Here is a 19300-nt window from a genome sequence, read left to right on the forward strand (position 1 = left end):
TTAACAAACTCACTATATGCTTTATATCTATTGCTGTTCCCCATGTCACAAGATCTTTATGATCAGTCACTTTGCTGAACAGTAATAGTTGTTAGATTTGTTATGAGGGATGATACTGATAGGAACTTTTATATAGGTTTAAATGGAGAAACATCATAAAACTTTATTAACAACATCAGTTCCTATATCATGTAGCGACAATGAGAAGGAACCAACCACAAACTAATTTTCTTCCAGAAAATTAATTCAAACTCTCTACTTCCTGCCGAACCAAAAGAGAAGATTTGTTCAGAACGTTTCATGATCCTCATCATTCTGGCTATTTAAAAGAGCCTCCCCCCCAACACTAACGAAATAATGAATGGTCAATGCGAGATTTGTTGCCGAAACACTGACTGATTGAGAGAATCCCACAATTAAGAGGTCCCATGATACAAACAGATTTCAGCAGGAAACACTCATGACCTCAGGGTTGTCTCAAGCCCATATACGTTGCACACCAAGAGACATACACCTATCAAAGTCCATAAAACTCACCATCCCGGCGCCAGAGAGTCTGTAAAAGACCCTTCTAATGACCAAACTAACGGAAAAGCTTGTCAATATGAGGTTTTTTTTAAAAGACAAATTGGTTCAGAAATGGCACAACAACATTCCTGACCCCTCCCCCGTTGAGACCTCTGAACGAACAAACAGAGTTATTTCTCTCTAAACCAGAAAACTGAGATTCTTCCTACAGTATACGTAAAACCATTCAAGAACAATTTTCAATGAACTCATGATCAAACAATCATGCAACTACACAATCCTATGTTGTTTTCTCCAATATATGTGTGTGTCTAATATGCTTTAATCCCATATAATTCATGTAATTGTTATAATTATTAGAGGTGTGAATAAAAGTGTGTACTGTTTCATATCAATGCTATCTTACGAACACAACTAGCAAGATGGCTGGAATTAAATCTGTGTAATCATATTCTGATAATTAGAAATCATGCCTAAACTGTTGCATCTGGTCTTTAAATAGAGAACCCCCAGGGAAGACATGATTTATGACTTGCAAACAAAGCCAGTGTCTAATTGGTCTGCTCTCTTCAAGAGGGGGGACAAACTTTGAGTTTAAAATCTTGGATTCTCTGTTCGCTTCTCTCTCTCTAAGTTCCTCTCTAAGCTCTCTAAGTTCGTTCAAAAATGTTCTGATAGAGAAGAGCTCTCCACGAGTGCAGAACAAAGACGGAGACGGCAGATGATGGTTTTAGTAACCATGTAACGTTAACAGACGAGCAGATCAACCCAAATTAAGATCAGATGGGTTAGATTCAATTCCAGTCATCTAGCTCCTTTCCGTATCTTATTTTCTTTCTTTCTTTTGTGTTATTCTTCTTTTCCGATTGAAAGTCTCGGTTTTAAGTTAAGTTTTGCTGCAAAGTTTCGTTCCACGATTCACGGCTGCAACGCACGCTTTCAACTTCAAAGACGCATCAACCATCCGCGACCGCCAGCCACACGTGACTGGTTCTCGCCCCATCTATCCAGGCACGAGGAGACCATAACCAACGAACGAACCCTGACGCTGACCAAAGGAATTCCCAAAGGGAACGCAAAAGCAAAGACGCAAGTAGACTACCTCCAGACTAAAATCTTAACTGGTGTTTTGATAAATGTAATAACCTGTCTAAGAAACGATAGAAGGGTTAAATTAATGATTGATGGTTCGTTCAGGTCATGTCTTACAAGTGCATATAGAAATTCGGAATTTCCTTCCTCTTACCCTTAAACTCATTCTTTCCAAACTCATTCTTCTTTTTGTATTTCTTTCTTTATTTCTGTCTGTAACTTGTATGAATGTGTGTGTGGGTGTGTGTGTGTGTTAGATATTAGCTTTATGTGTTAGTATTAATCAATAAAGTATTGTTTGTATTTGAACAAAGAGATTACTTGTGTTATCTGCTTACAAAATTTATTGTCTTGAACTTCGATCAAAAGTTACCTATGCTTTTACCCTATTTCTTAATTTACTGTTAGGGGGTTATTCTTTCTTGGCCAGGAAGATATTATATTTCCTAGAGTTAATAATGGTTTATGCTTTCTGTTCATTGGATGAACTGATAAATTATCATATTATTGATTCTGTTACAGAAAATTCTGAAAATAATTAAATTATTAATTATTGATCATAATTCGTTATGAATAATAATTAATGATATTTATACGGGCGTATAAACGCTACAATCAATATCCTAACCAATAGAATAGGCTTAAATAATGTTTAGCCAGAAAAAAAGTACTAATATGTATCATTAAAGGGTAAATATGGTATAAAGATGTATCTTATGAAAAGGCTGTTTCACTTTTTTTTTTCCTGAGACTGCATAAAGATCTATTGTTTGATTTTTTCCATTTTTCTTTATTGAAAAACAAATGCAAAGACATTTATAAATGTTTAATTGTGACTTAAGTGTCTAAATACTTTTAGTGGCCATCGTATAAGAACATTATCTAAATCTTTACATTTCACCTGAATCGAAACAATGTAATGCATCATCAACTATGAAAATGCACAAATTACCATCATAGCGCTTGAATGAATGTGCTCGTAGACTTTCTGTTTAAACACAAAAGCAGAGGATATTCTGTACAACTGGCTAATGATGATTTAATGATTATCAGCACAAGCTCTTCTCAGGTCCTTGTAAAGCTCTTTCATAAAACTAACCACAGAAATTATCAAATATGTGAAGAAGCAGAGAAAACAAAAAGATAAAAGAAGCATTTCAGCAGATTACTTCTTAAACATTTAAACATATTAAGAGGAAATAATCATGACTGTATTACAACCGGCGAGGAAAATAAGAACAAACTATATAAACTGATTGTGTTGAATGTGTGTGAGTGTCAGAGTGTAGAAGAACAAAGTCAGTCCAGAAACACTCCTACTCTTCTGATTACAGATTCACTGGCACAGTTCAGACTCCAGGATATTTAGTTGAATCCAAATGTACAGTGTCTCCTTCCTTTTCTGCTGATTCCTTTATATGTCACTGATATTCATTGACTGACTCCAGTCAGACTCTCTCCACACAGAACCGGACGACACTCATCAAATCTCTCTGGATGATCAGGATATGACTGATCCTCAAACACATGTGTCATGTTTCTGTTCTCCTCAGACAGAATGAGAAGAGTGACTGCTGGTGTTTGGATCCAGTGAGAGATTATCACCATCTGAAGACAAGAAGAGAGAACAAAACAACATTAACCACGGATATATGTGTGTGTGCAAACATACCTGTGTCATATTCCATTATTTACACTATAAAACACACACATTTACTTAATGAGGAAAATAATTAGAAAAAACTCATTATAAATATGTTTATTTATTCATATATAACCACATAACAGATTTCTGTGTAGATAAAACTAATTAAGCAATATCACATGAGAAAGAGTGAAAAAACAGTGAGGATCACAGCGGTCAAAGACACCTGTCTAATGCTTGTTTATAAGAAATAGTGAAGACAGATGAAAGAACCGTGTCTGAAAGACCTCAAACGTGTGTTAGCTTGTCAAAATGATCCCTTGATGGTGAAGACAATGAAGATGCAGAAGAAGATCCAGTGTCAAAACATGGAAGCACCTCAATTGAATGGGAGTATTTTGGTTTTAAAAACTCAATCAGAAATGTCATGTAAAACCTGTACAGTAGATCATGTGCAGTCACTCAAAGAGGAAATATGACAAACCTGTCAGTCCAAGCACAACATGGTTATATTCTTACCAAACCAGCACCAAAGAAGCAATCCACTGATTGTAAGGCAAATAAAACCTGAGCTTTCTTAAAGGGACAGTTTACACTAAAATTAAAACCCTGTCATCATTTACTCACTCTCATGTCGTTCTAAACCTGTATGGATTTCTTCTGCTGAACAAAAAAAAAAAGATATTTTGGAGTTTTGGTGACCACTGACTGAAAAGAGTGTCTTCTTTTTTTTTTTTTTTTTTTTTTTTTTTGCAACATATTTTTATTGAAAACTGAATCGAGTTACATAGAATTGACAACTTTTACAATTTAGATTTTAAACAAATAACAGAAAACAAGAAAAGAAAAAGACATAGCCAAACCACCCCACCCCACCCCACCCCGGCTTACTTAAAATCATATACAAATATAAAATATAACAGGACTTAGTCTGGTAAGACTTGCAAGTCTGCAAAATATGATAGAAAAGGCTGCCAGATATAAAAAAAACTTGTCAGTGTTTCCTTTCATTGCGTACTTGATTTTCTCAAGTTTTAAGAAATGCATAGCATCAGTAAGCCACTGTGAAACTGATGGACGATTTGGAGATTTCCACTGTACGAGAATTCGACGTCTGGCCAATAAAGATGTGAATTTGAGAATTTCTTTCTGTGCCCAATTAAATCGATCTGATTTGTCTGGGGTCCCAAAAATAGCAATTAAGGGGCAAGGTTGAAGGTGTATTCCTATTATAATTGAAATTATGTTGAAGAAACCAGACCAAAAGTTGTGTAACCGTGGACAAAGAAAAAACATGTGGCTCAAATGACAACATGGGTTAAGACATCGTTCACATTTATCCTCTACTCCAGGGAAAATTGCAGATAATCTTGCTTTGGAGAAATGGACCCTGTGTACAACCTTGAAATGAATCAGTACAAGATGTGCACAAGATGATACAGTACTCAGTCTATCAATGACCTCTTGCCACCACTCCTCACTGAATTGTTGTCCCAGTTCCTCCTCCCAAGCAGTCTTTGTTTTTGAGTTTGAGTAGTTACAAAGATCCAGAATACAATTATACATTTCTGAGACAATCCCTTTTTGTTGTGGCTTAAAGTCAAGCAATCTATCCCATGGTTGTTGAGGAGTTAAGAAGGGAAAATTAGAAAAACTTTTTGAAACAAAGTGCCGAACTTGAAGGTACCTAAAAAAATGGTTCACAGGTCATCCATACAATGATGACACATTGGTAAAACTTCCAAAGATACCATTGGAATACAAATCAGCAAAACAACGTATACCTTTGTTATGCCATATTAAAAAAGTAGAATCAAGAGATGAGGGAGGGAACAAATGATTCCTACACAGTGGACCAACTGGAGATGATGTTACACATTTGAAATGTTTCCTGAATTGATACCAAACTTTTAAAGTATTAAGCACCACAGGGTTTTTAACATACAGCGAAATTTTGGTTGGAAGAGAGGAGTGTATGAGGGCAGATATAGAGGATTTCGGACAGCAAGAAAGGGCTTCCAGTTTGCACCAAGGTATATAGGGAAACTCATTCCAGCATCGTATTTTATGAATATGAATAGCCCAGTAGTAAAATTGGAAGTTCGGTAGAGCAAGACCACCACCAAACTTACATTGCTGAAGTAATGACCTGTGGACCCGTGGAGGCTTCGCGCACCATATAAAGGAACTTATCATTTTGTCTACATCAACATTTAGTAAGGAAAGAGGTCTATAAGAGCCACAGAGGTTAGGGTCCTTGTCAGGCTTTAAGAGAAGAGAAATTGATGCTTGAGTAAGTGTGGGAGGTAGTAAACCGTTTTCCAAAGATTCATTATACATCTGCAAAAGTAAAGGGGCCAATTTATCACTGAATTTCTTAAAAAACTCTACTGTCTGACTACTGTCTCAGTCTGTGTCCCAGCTCAGCGGCCTGCAGTCAGCTTAATCCCGTTACCAGTTTGTGTCCCAGCTCAGCGGCCTGCAGTCAGCACAAGCCCGTTACCAGTCTCTGGACCAGCCCAATGGTCTGCAGTCAACACAAGCCCGTTACCAGTCTGTGTCTCAGCCCAGTAGTCTGCAGTAAGCACAAGCTTGTTACCAGTCTGTAGACCAGCCCAGCAGTCGGCAGTCAGCACAATCCCGTTACCAGTTTGTGTCCCGGCCCAGCGGCCTGCAGTCAGCACAAGCCCGTTACCAGTCTGTGGACCAGCCCAGCAGTCTGCAGTTAGCACAAGCCCGTTACCAGTCTGTGGACCAGCCCAGTGGCCTGCAGTCAGCACAATCCCGTTACCAGTCTGTGTCCCAGCTCAGCGGCAGTCAACCTAATTTCATTACCAGTCCGTGTTCCAGTCCAGCAGTTTACAGTCAGCACAAGCTCGTTACCAGCCTGTGGACCAGCCCAGTGGCCTGCAGTCAGCACAAACCAGCTCTCAGTCTGAGTCCTAGATTAGCGGCCTGTAGCCAGTACAAGCTCGTTACCAGTCTGTGGACCAGCCCAGCAGTCCGCAGTCAGCACAATCCAGTTACCAGTCTGTGTCCCGGCTCAACAGTCTGCAGTCAGCACAATCCAGTTACCAGCCTGTGTCCCGGCCCAGCAGTCTGCAGTCAGCACAAGTCCGTTACCAGTCTATATTCCAGCACAGCAGTCTGCAGTCAGTACAAGCCTGTTATCAGTCTGTGGAAAATCTTACTAAATCTTACTAAAACATGGTGAAAGGTTATGGTAGGACAACAGTTAAATGCACTGATTATAAATGTGATTTAAATGTAATATAGTGTATGTACTTAAAAAATATATCGTCTCTATAAAAAATAAAAATAAAATAAAGCTGTCCTCCGAAGAGGGAAGAAAAAAAAAGGTGGGAGAAAAAAAAAAAAAAAAAAAAAAAAAAAAACAAACCTCTACTGTAAATCCATCAGGACCAGGGGCTTTATTTGACTGCATTGCTTTGATAGAAAGCAGTAATTCTTCCAAGGAAAGAGGAGCATCCAATTCCTTCACACGATCACAATCAATAGTAGGATTTTCAAGGTTATACAGAAACTGATTCATCTTAGTGGAATTTGTCGGAAATTCTGATTTGTACAGAGCAGAGTAGAATAACTTAAATGACGCACTAATTTCCTTAGGATCTGTGACAAGTATACCAGAAGAATTCTTAATTTGGGGTATGAGACGCGAGGTGGATTGCCGTTTTAACTGGTGTGCCAATAACCGATAGCTTTATCACCGTGTTCATAAAAAGTACCACGAGTTAATAATAACATTCGCTCTGCGCTTTTAGATGAAATTAGATCGAACTCTGTCTGGAGATCAAGACGCTTCTTAAATAACTCTGGGGAGGGGTCAGATGCACATTCTTGATCAAGGTTACCGATAGCTACCAAAAGTTCTGACAGCCTTGTTTTGTTTTTTATTGGAGTAGGAGGAATACGAGATAATCTGTCCCCTGAGAAATGCTTTCAATGACTCCCAAAGCAGTGAATATGATGTAGCCTCATTCTGATTAAAAGAAAGAAACTCATCAATAGAATTGGAAATAAAATCACAAAATGTTTTATCTGCCAGTAATAAAGAATTTAGTCTCCAAAGCGGTGCAGTATATTTATGTATGGATAATTGAACATCAAGAAACAATGGAGCATGATCGGAGATTAGAATGGCTGAATAATCAGTGGAAACAACACAACGATTAATACTGTTATCTATAAAAAAGTAATCAATTCTTGAGTAAGAATGATGTACCTGGGAGAAGAAAGAAAACTTTTTAGCTGAGGGATTACGATGCCTCCAAGGATCCACCAAACCACTCTGAGTCATGAAATCAGCGAAGGATTTGTACATAGAAGATTGGGATATTGTGCGGGGACTAGATCTGTCTAAGACTGGGTCAAACACACAATTCAGATCCCCTCCAAAAATCAACAAATGGGTGTTTAAATGAGGTATGCTGCTAAGTAGTCTATTGGCAAAATCAACATCATCAAAATTAGGTGCATAAACGTTGACAAGCAACACCTTGGTCTGCATTAATGTGCCTGCCACTATGAGATATCTGCCATTTTTATCTGCAATAACCTCACTAGATAGAAATTTAACTTTTTTTACCAATTAAAATAGCAACTCCTCTGGCTTTGGAGTTAAAATTGGAATGGTGGATCTGACCTATCCAGGAAGACCGGAGCCTATGATGGTCTTTAAGTCTAAGATGGGTTTCCTGCAAAAACACAATGTCAGCGCTAAGCCGCTTCAGATGGGTAAAAACCCTGGATCTTTTAACAGGATTGCTCATACCTCGTATATTCCAAGTGAGAAAACGAATTGGCTTGCCCGTATTAGGATTCAAATTAACATTAGCAGAACACATTTAGAAAAAATAAGAAAACCAGAAAGCCAGGGTGAGTGACCTCCCCAAATTCCCACCCATACACATACATAACCCCATGTACCCACATACACCAAAACAAAGTCTCCATAAGGGAGACAGCAGTGCAAAACCGGGAAAACTGTCGCCACAACAGTGACAACTCGGAGAATCACTTAAGGTAAACCTAAGAGACACTCCCACAGAATCAATTGGCATTAAGGCTCAGCTAATACTGATATACCCCATAACGGGTCGATCTAACAGTAATAAGATATCAAGTGCGTTTGCTAACTAGGCCTAATTTAAATTGTAAAGAGGAAATATAAACACTTGGCTCATCATAACTAAACTTATATTATAAACATAACATTGAGCTAAAGTAGAGCGTTATTACACCTCGATTTAAATTCACCAAAGAAATTATAAGGAGAGATGAAGGAGTCTCAAATTAAGAAATAAACAGGCCTAACCTAACGTTAAATATATAAACACAGGATGTAAACAATATTCGAATGTAAACTGAAGGCATGATATGACTGTAAGATGCCAGTTGTAAATATTACCCAATGTTCATCTCCTCAACATAAGCTTTAGCATCATCCGCTGAAACAAAGTCCTTTTCCACACCTCCATAGGTGATCCGCAGCCGGGCCGGGTAGAAAAGACCGTAGCGGACCCCCTCAACGCCTCGCAGGTGCTTCCTAACTTCATTGAAGGCAGCCCTGGCTCGGGCTACCTTGGCAGTGTGATCGGGGAAAATACTAATCCTCACATTCCCCGCACCAAACCGTTGGCCCTCTCTTGCGCGTCACAAAACATCTGCAAAATCAGTGTAGTAGTGGAATCTGGCGATAATGGTACGAGGTCGCTCATCTGGTCTGGGCCTCGGCTGGGCTGATCTGTGTGCTCGGTCTAATAGCGGCTCTTTATCCAACTTCAGTACGTCCTTTAGAAGGGCGGCGACCGCGGTAGTGTTAACAACCGTGTCTTCAGAAACACCAACGATTCTTATGTTTTGGCGGCGTGATCTGGATTCGAGGTCCTCGCACTTATTCTCCAACTTGGAAAACTCGGAACTTAAGCATTCATATTTGCACTTCAGATCAACAATGTCGTCAGTACACGACGAAAGGGATACCTCCACTTCACCCACAGTACCTTTGAGTAAGGCTAACTCAGCATCCGCAGCTGCTTTATCATTTGCCAGCTGGGTTTTCACGGCTTGCAAGTCCGCTCTGATTGTAGATCGGTCGTCTCCCAGTGCCGCTCGGAGTTCGGTTTTAAAAATCTCCGCAATATCTTGTCTCAAACACGTTAGCAGTTCGAGCTTCAAAGCGTCCGTATCTGTAACGTTAACTTGAGCGTCAGGCCTGGGCGAGGTCGAGCCGCAAGGCGGAGACGAACCACCCGCTACCGAGGGTGTCACCTGTGAGTCAGGCCTCTGCTGCTGGGTTGTAGCACGAAGTTTAGTGTTCCTTCCAGACATTGTAACTCTTTCAAACTAAATGCTAACAAGCACGGAATTCACTTGGGTATCTGTTTTAAAAGATTTGCACCAAAAAAAAAACGCTGATAAATAACGATTTGGTCGAATATCTGCGGGAGCCTCTAAACACACGTCCTACTCCATTGGTTGCTCAGCAGCGCCCCCCTCAAGAGTGTCTTCTTTTGTGTTCGGCAGAATAAAGGTAGTCATGCAGGTTTGGATGACGTGAGGGAGAGTAAATAATGACAGATTTAAAATGTTTGCGTGAACTATCTTTTTCAGAAGGCCTACTCCTTGAGATTGATATTGTAATAAAGTAAATCAGTAAATCTTGTCCTCCACGCAGCTCTAATACAGAGCCTTTCGACATTTCACTCCCCTGTACACTTGAATATGGGACTGAAATACACATACATATATCATAGGTGTGATTGGCAAAGGACAAAAAAGAAGGAAAATATACGGCGCACCTACCATGACACCCCTAGATTTTCTTTTTTGTATGGATATCTTTCTTTCTTTCTTTCGTTGCGGTTCAGGGCTTCCGTAGGCTATACTGATCATGCTATGACTCAGCTGGCTCTAGAGGCAGTATTTTCTAACCATGTCGGGAGACTACAGAATTTATTATACTTGTCAAAATGAAAATAGGAATTCCACCTTGTCTCTCTTTACATTTATTTTGTCCCGTTGTCGGCTTCAGCTAAGAAAATAAATAGTTCACCCCACACGTCCAAAATTCTTAGCACACACTTTAGATAACCTTCCTCAACGAGTGCAGGCTCTTTGGTGGAGCTCTGCTTTGAAAGAATGAAGTTCCATCGTGACAAATGAATGGACTACTAGTGGAGTGACATGAAGACCTGAATCAGAGGCACAAAAAACGTTGACAGCGGAGAGCGGTCATTATGTTTACCAATACCTGAACCGTGCTTTGAGTGCGACCCGAAAAAAAGCACATTTGCATGATTTACGAGAGCATCATTTTCAGGTCGGAAAAGGCGGATTTCCGAATTTATCTGGAAGAATCACACCCCTGATATATTCACAGAATGAATCTTACCGCTAAGTATCCAGTTCGTTCAGTGCATAGTTTGGATCCTTCAGTAGATCAGAGAGCATCTTGAGTCCTGAGTCTCCCAGGTTATTATTGCCCAGATACAGCTCTCTCAGGTGTGAGGGGTTTGAACGCAGAGCTGAAGCCAGATAACCACAGCCTTTTCCTGTCACATCACATTCCCGTAATCTACAAACACACACAGAAACAATGAAGATATCTGAGACTGTGACATCAGAACTCACAACAAAAGATTGTTAAATCTGTTGAATAATTACACATCCATTTAACCCCCTGAGGTCGACGGTATCGCCGGCGATACCAGCTCGCTTTTTTTTTATCAGTGTAAAGGAAAATCATGAATACTCTGTTGACTTTGATTTTCCATAGGAGTTCTATACATCAATCGATTCTGTTAAATGTGTATTATTTTTGTGTATACTCACAATAAAAACATAGTGTTGTGCTTTTCGACAAATAAAGAAAAATAAACACGAAGCGAGTTCTGCCTTCTCTCTGTCCGTGTAGTCCATTCTGAAACGCGTCCGAAAATGAACCATAACTCAGTGAATACTTCTCACACATACACGTGATATATGTCTTTATGAAGCTTGAAATCTCTTCTTTTAAATGAAGTAATTTATATAAAAAACAAATATTCTCATCTTGTGAAATCTGAATTAAAAGAGAGCGATTCCAGTCGACCTAATTAGAGCTAATTCAAATGTAATGTGACTCCGCCCACGGAGAGCGCACGCTATTCAAACGCAAATGGCTGAGGTAATCCGCGCAATCCTGTGAACGCCCCCATCAGCTCGAGAAAACCAAAACACAATTTTATTCAGAACATTACTTGCTTACACCGTCTTGCAGCGCTGTGAGGAATAATGAGGAATACGAGGAATACGAGCTGAGGAATACTAGTAAGTTTTTCCTTCTCGGGTTTCTGTTTATTGACGAATGAACGGCATGCGCTCTGTTTTTTCTCCATTATGGACGCGAGCTCTAAAAAAAACACTAAAAGACTTTCAAACTTTCACAGAGACCTCAAAACAAAAAGTACAAATCCTTTCTTTAAAACGAATTTCGTTTTGTATCAATTGTATCTTAATTTTAATATTTTTTTCATTAACAACTTTCCTGGATTTAAAGTAAATAAGCCTATCGTCAACGAATGATGATGTTTTAGCAAACTGTATTGCTATACTGAGATGAGTAAAAATCGACTGAAATATGTTGAAATAAAATGTTGGCTATTTGTATAAGCAACGTAAACTGCAAATTAACATTTATATGCCCTAATATTTCATGAAAACAACTTTACAGTCAGGCGAAATATGAAAGACAACATTTTGTTTAGTAGATTTGGGTACAGTTTTTACTGTAGAATATACTGCCTCGTCAAATAAGCTTTTGTTTAGCAATTTCTATATATAAAATAGCCTAATATTTTTGTCAAAAATAAAGTCATCAACTAAGATGTTAGCTCTTCCAATGTTGGCTATATTCAAAGTAATGAATACATAGATAAAATGTAGGCCTATAATCTTTCTTTTTTTTACAAAGAAAGAGTACACTTGAAATATTGTTGAAATTGTAATTATTGTTGTAATTGTAACCTTTTTAATAAAATAGCACAACATATGTACAAGATAGATGTAAGCAAAATCTTAAATGGTCAATATAAGTCTTCTTCTAAATATCTTTTGTCCAAGCATTGTGGCTCAGCCAGTTTCACACCTGTGTGAATGGCTCATCATTATACAGAGTCATTATGCAGAGTGGGTGGTAATTCCACGCCCCCTCGCATATTGGCTTTCCAAGCAAAACCTGTTTTACATCAATTTAAATCAATGTATGGTTTTATTTGAACGATAAAGCAAGACTATTTTCACATAATTTTGAAGAAAAAACTATAGGCGACGACATCCATTGGTCAAAAGTCTTATTGACACATATTTACTATGTGTTTTGTGGCCTTATTTCAGAAATTTTAGTTTTTAGTTTTTTCAATATCCACGCATAAACATTATTCTCTCAAAAATTAAAACATGTACATACACGTGGCTCACATATTATGGTAGCCCTGTTTGTGCTTTATAGAGTGAATTTACACCTTTGCCATTAATATGTTTATAAGCAACTGAAAAAAGCACAAATGTCAGGGCATGTCAGAACATCTCAAGGGCCCAGAAAACCGCTCAGACTCCAGAGGGTTAATATAAACTGATAAGAAATCTCTCATTTCATACAAGTTCTGCTGAACTTTGAGTATTTTAATTTGTTGAAACTGTAACTTACCTACATTTTAAAGCCAAATACATTTTACACAGACATATCTCCTCTTGCTAATAGTAAAATTTAAATAATATGAGACTCAATTTCCACTGTAACGTAGAAACAACATAAAGACAGTATATTTTTGTTGTGTTTGGAGCTCTGTCGAATGAATTCAGAAACCTTGATTTTCTTCTTTACACTCTTTTACAAACAAACATTTTCATTATTATAGCGTGTGAACATATCTGGAATACTATTCTCTTTAAAAAACAATCGGATTGCTTTAATATTGCTACTTATATCCAACCTTCCACTACTAGCCTTAGCCCGCTAGCATTGTACTGTGGTCGCGCCTATCTATCGTCTTATTTACACCCATATCACTGAAAGCTATAATTCGCCATTATAGCACATCTGCTATAATGGCGAATATAACGGATGTGTGTCTAACGTTATCTTTGAGTGCAGGTGAGGACACCTTCGAGCTGCATTCTGTGCAGTTAGAGCTTGAGTCCGTGGAGAAGCAGATCCGCGACCTACTAGAGAGACAGGCCGAGCTGCAAGATCTGCGATCCGTGCTTGAAACATCACGCGCCGATGCTCACAAGTCAGTGGTTAGTAACCTTTTGACTCCGACCTCGTCTACTCCGGACCCTGGGTGATTCCACAGCGGAAGATGCGAGCCAGGACCAGAGCAAGGACCTCTCCGCCCCTCCCGGCCTTCGACATCTACACCCAGAACCGCTTCTCCCCTCTTCGCGAGACGGAACGCGACGCTGTGATCATCGGCAGTTCCATCGTCCGGCATGTCCACGCTTCCTCAGGTAAAGGTAAGGTGCGCACTCACTGCTTTCCTGGTGCTCGTGTTCTCGATGTTGCTGCGCAGGTCCCCGAGATCCTGAACGGTGACGAGCGCGTCGGAGCTGTCGTGCTGCACGCTGGAACGAACGACATCAGGCTGCGGCAGACGGAGGTTCTGAAGAAGGACTACAGGAGCCTGATCGAGACGTATGCAGCACATCGCCTGAAACAACGATCATCGTGTCTGGACCGCTTCCCACGTACCGACTAGGACAAGAAAGGTTCAGTAGATTATTTGCTCTAAATGAATGGTTCATTTCATGGTGTAATGAACAGAAGCTGCTCTTTGTAAATAATTGGAATCTGTTTTGGGAGCGACTTAGGCTCTTCCGTGCTGATGGCCTTCACCCCAGCAGAATCGGAGCGGCTTTTCTGTCGGACAACATCTCCAAAGCGTTGCACACCATATGACTAGTAAGTCAAAGTCCAAATCACACTCTTTGCTGTCCAAACCTAATTGATATAAGTACCAATTTAGAACATTATATTGAAACTGTGTCTATTCCACGTTTAGTGAGGTCAAACATTAAATCTACTGTAGGATCTAGGAAAAATCTAATTGTGATTAAACCAGAAAATCTCAATATTAGTGAACAAAAACAATTTATAAAGCTAGGTCTTCTTAACATTAGATCGCTCACACCTAAGGGTTATTGTAAATGAAATGGTCACAGATAATAGTTTCGATGTACTTTGCCTTACTGAAACCTGGCTTAAACCAAATGATTATTTCGGTCTTAATGAGTCTACTCCTCCTGGATACTGTTATAAGCATGAGCCCCGTCTGATTGGTCGTGGCGGCGGTGTTGCAACAATCTATAGAGATATTCTTAATGTTACTCAGAAAACAGGTCACAGGTTTAATTCGTTTGAAGTACTTGTGCTAAATGTTACTCTCTTAGATGTAAGAAATAAATCCCTATTATCTCTAGCTTTGGCTACCATATATAGACCGCCAGGGCCCTATGCTGATTTCCTAAAAGAGTTTGCAGACTTTCTCTCAGATCTATTGGTCAACGTCGATAAAGCATTAATTGTTGTAGATTTTAACATACGCGTAGATAACACAAATGATGCGTTAGGGGCTGCGTTTACAGATTTATTAAACTCCTTTGGGGTCAAGCAAAACGTAACTGGTCCTACTCATCATCTTAATCATACGCTAGATTTAATTATATCACATGGAACCAATCCAACCGATATAGATGATATACCGCAAAGTGAAGTCACTGACCATTACATGGTCACTTGCATACTACGTACTGCTGAAATTTGTCATGTTGCGCCACGTTATCGACCAGGCAGAACAATCCTTCCAACAACTATAGATAGATTCTCAAATAGCTTACCTGATCTATCTCAGCTGCTCAGTGAACCCAAACAAACAGATGAACTAGAGGAAATGACTAGCACTATGAGTACCATTTTCTCTAGTACATTAAACATTGTTGCACCAATTAGATTAAAAAAGGTTAGAGAGAAAACTAAAGCACCATGGTACAACAGTGCTACGCATGTTCTAAAGAGAGAAACCCGTAATTTAAAGCGTAAATGGAAACAAACTAATTTAGAGGTCTTTAGAATCGCGTGGAAAGCAGGGTTATTATAGTTTTGCATTTTTCATTAGTTTTTATTTTTATTTCGTTTTGACTTTTTGTTTTCAAATTCAGTTTGGTTTTAATTAGTTTTTAAAGTGGGTTTGCTAGTTTAGTTTTTATTTTTTTGAAAATGCTTAGTTTTAGTTTAGTTTTTATTAGTTTTAGTTTAGTTTTAGTCTTTTTTTGTAATTTGGGTTATTTGTCAGGGGCAAGATTTAAAAAGGTCAGAAAAAGTATTGTGTAATAATAACTCAACAAAAACATCATACAACACCCTATACAAAATTCACACCCCATTGAAATTCCTTTAAGGTTACCTCTTACAAAATCCACACGCCGTACCAAAAATCTACAAATCTTCTATACAGAATTCACACCCTATACACCACAGCTGTACAATTTTCACATCCTATACTAAATTTACCCTATACAGTCAATAGCCTACTCATCTGGATTGAAGCAGCAAACATTCAGTTTAAAAGTAAAAAAATGACATTATTTAAAATTTGAATCACAGCTTATACAGTGTTTTGACATCGACAACCACAACAACCAAAAGGTGCATTTTACCTCAAACTTGCGACTAGTTAACTTTCTAAAGAAGGCGCAATCGCTTCTCGGGTCGACATTAACACACTGACAAAATTATATTCAAATTTAAAAATATTTTTATACCACTTGTTAATGTGTGATTGTGTAAAGGTGTTCACGAGATAGACATACCAACCTTTCGTGAACTTGCTTTCAACGTCGAACGAACACTCGTTCTCATGGAGATGCGGGAGGGGCTGTGTGTGTGAGCTCTGATGCCCAGTGGGCACTGCAGGTTTTTAGACGCATAAGCAGCTGCAATTGCGTCCACTATCCATCTGGACAGGCTGTGTTTCGGGGCGGCGAGACCTTTGGTGCGCCCACCAAACGAAATGAAAAGCTGCTCCGAGTGCCTGACAGCGGTGGAGCGTGTGATGTAATTTCTCAGCGCTCTGACAGGGCAGAGGAGATTACCATCGACCTCACTGCCGGTTGTCGGCAGGGCTGAGAGAGAAATGACCTGTGCTCTGAAGGGAGTGCCCAAAATTTTGGGGACATAACCATGCCTCGGTTTGAGAATAACTTTCGAGTCATTAGGTCCGAACTCGAGGCACGCGGCGTTAACAGATGGTCTCCCACACGTTTGACTGAAGACAGAGCTATCAGAAAAATGGTTTTGAGCGTGAGGTATTTCATATCCACAGTTTCCATGGGTTCAAAGGGATGCGTTTTCATGGCCTCCAGGACCAAGGAAAGATCCCAAATAGGAACCGAGGGGGGTCGTGGGGGGTTCATCCTCCTAGCTCCTCTAAGGAAGCGGATGACGAACTCGTTCCTTCCTTATGCGCAACCCAGCGCCGAATCGGCGAAAGCTGAGATGACCGCAACATATACTTTGAGCGTGGAAGGGGACCTGCCCGTGTCCAGCAGCTCTTGAAGAAGTGCACCATTTATTAAACACAGACCATTTAGACGTATAGAGCTGTCTCGTGGAGGGGGCTCTAGACTGTGTGATCGTGTTCACGACCCCTTTTGGCAGGTCAACTGGTATCCGTTGAGTATCCATGCATCCAGAGACCAGCGCTCTGGATGAGGATGCCAGATCGAGCCGCGGGCTTGAGAGAGAAGGTCTCTTCTCGCCGGTATCGGCCAGGGGGCTGTGTCTGCCAGCCGTATTAGTTCCGGGAACCACGTCCGGTTCTCCCAATACGGGGCTATGAGGAGCACTGTGTGGCGCGCTTCCCTGATTCTCCCGATGACTTGTGGCAGCAGAGAGACCGGGGGAAAGGCATATAGCAGGCCGCTGGGCCAGGTTTGGGCCAGCGCGTCCTCGTTCTTCGAAAAGAACTTTGGGCAGTGAGCGTTGTCTTTTGACGCAAAGAGGTCGACTTTCGCTTTGCCGAAACGGCACCACAGTGACTTGACTGTTTGGGTATGCAAAGACCACTCCCCAGGGAGAACATTGTCCCTGGACAGTCTGTCCGGACCCTCGTTCAGGTGACCAGGCACATGCGCGGCTCTCAGCGAGCGCAATGAGTGCTGAGCCCACACGAGGAGGCGTTCCGCCAGGGTGCAGAGCATTTTGGATCTGACACCGCCCTGGCGGTTCACGTAGGCCACTACTGATGTATTGTCCGTGCGGACTAGAACATGGTGACCTTGTAGGTATGGGAGGAAGTGCTTGAGCGTGTTCTCGACCGCGAGCATCTCTAGACAGTTTATGTGAAGGAGACTCTCCTGGTCTGACCAGAGGCCATAGACCGGTCTGCCTTCGAAGAGCGCTCCCCAACCTTGGTTGTAAGCGTCCGTCGAGACAACTTTCCGGTGCGAGACAACACCCATCGTCACTCCCGTGCGATACCATTCGGCTGCCAGCCAGGGCTGCAGGGCTGAAATGCATCCCTGATTCACCCTGACTCGCGAGCTGCCGGCCGCCCAGGCTCGTTGAGGCACGCGCGCTTTCAGCCAGCGTGGAGTGCTGCTGCAGCTGAAGCCATATGTCCCAGGATTTGCTGGAATGTCCTCAGCGGAGCCTGGCTGCCCTTCTGGAAAGATGCGGTGAGATGTCGAATGCGGCGCGCGCGCTGCTCTGACAATCTGGCCGTCATAGCCACCGAGTCCAGTTCTATTCCAAGAAAGGAAATTGACTGACAGGGCGATAATGAGCTCTTGGTCCAGTTGACCGAGAGACCCAGGCTTTCCAGATGGCTGAGAAGCGCTGTTCTGTGAGACACAAGCTCTGTCTCTGACTGCGCCAGAATTAGCCAGTCGTCCAGATAGTTCAGTATTCGCATTCCCCGTCTTCTCAGGGGAGCGAGAGCCGTGTCCATGCACTTCGTGAATGTACGGGGTGCCAAAGACAGGCCGAACGGCAGGACTGTATATTGATATACCCGACCGTCGAAGGCGAATCTCAAGAATGGCCTGTGACGGGGTGTTATCTGGATCTGAAAATACACGTCCTTCAGATCGAGAGAGATAAACCAGTCTCCTGGGCGAATTTGCGCGAGGATTTGTCTGGTTGTGATCATTTTGAATGGCCGTCTCATGAGAGCTTTGTTCAAATGTCTCAGATCTAAAATAGGTCTTAGCGCTCCGTCCTTCTTGGGTATGAGGAAATAATGGCTGTAAAAGCCCGACTCGCTCAGAGAAGGGTGCACCTGTTCTATAGCCCCTTTGCGCAGCAGTTTTGCTATTTCTGCTTGAAGCAGATGCGAATACGGGGGCTGTAAACAGTGGTGACTGGCTGTACAGCGCATAACGGCTCGACTACTATGGATGGGGCACATTTTGCTGTTAAAAACCCGTGGCGCGAGAGCGGCGTGGGGAGTATGGTGTTTGTTAGTAAGTGCACGTGCTCGTGAGCGGCGCAAGGCTTACATTTGTAACACGGCCAGTGTTTGGGAGCTTTAAAGGATCCGCAACCCGGGGTAACTGTGTGACAGAGCGGGCAGTGGGTAGGTGTGGGCACAGAATTGTGGGCACATTCTCTACGCTTAGCACTCGAGCAGTGCGTGCCCGCTTTATGAGAGTGCGCTCTGTGAGCGTTACCGTGGAGACCGTGTTTGTGTGTAGCAGTGAGCACAGGGGTGTGGGCACATTTTCTACAATTATGACACCTTCGGCGTGAGCCGGAAAACCCGAATTTATACTCTTTATGAGATTTCTCTGGGTCGCCGTAAAAACGCCGTTTGTGTGCAGGCGAGCGAGTTGTGTTACTGGCTCGTTGGCTGCGGTGTAAGCTGCTGCAGTAGTCTTTTGTAAGGGGACTGACAGAGTTGGGCGCTTCGCTGGTGGTCCGGCCGCAGCGGGACTCGGCCATCTTTTCCTCTCTGCGGCTGCTAGGAGGACTTC

General features: G+C 41.4%; 1 protein-coding gene across 1 annotated transcript in view; it reads right to left on the reverse strand.

The window, feature by feature from the left end:
• Positions 1 to 2415: 2415 nt before the first annotated feature.
• The window catches only part of LOC308690131 (NACHT, LRR and PYD domains-containing protein 12-like), a 263008-nt gene continuing 246123 nt past the window's right edge, over positions 2416 to 19300 (reverse strand). The window contains exons 12-13 of the mRNA XM_081364419.1: positions 10683 to 10865; positions 2416 to 3228 (exon numbers count right to left, since the gene is read on the reverse strand). Of these exons, the coding sequence (XP_081220545.1) occupies positions 10685 to 10865 (181 nt within the window). The 3' untranslated portion in view covers positions 2416 to 3228; positions 10683 to 10684. The remainder of the gene's footprint in view (positions 3229 to 10682; positions 10866 to 19300) is intronic.

Source organism: Scardinius erythrophthalmus (assembly GCF_964197995.2).
Source record: "Scardinius erythrophthalmus genome assembly, chromosome: 4".
Classification (NCBI taxonomy): Eukaryota; Metazoa; Chordata; class Actinopteri; order Cypriniformes; family Leuciscidae; genus Scardinius; species Scardinius erythrophthalmus.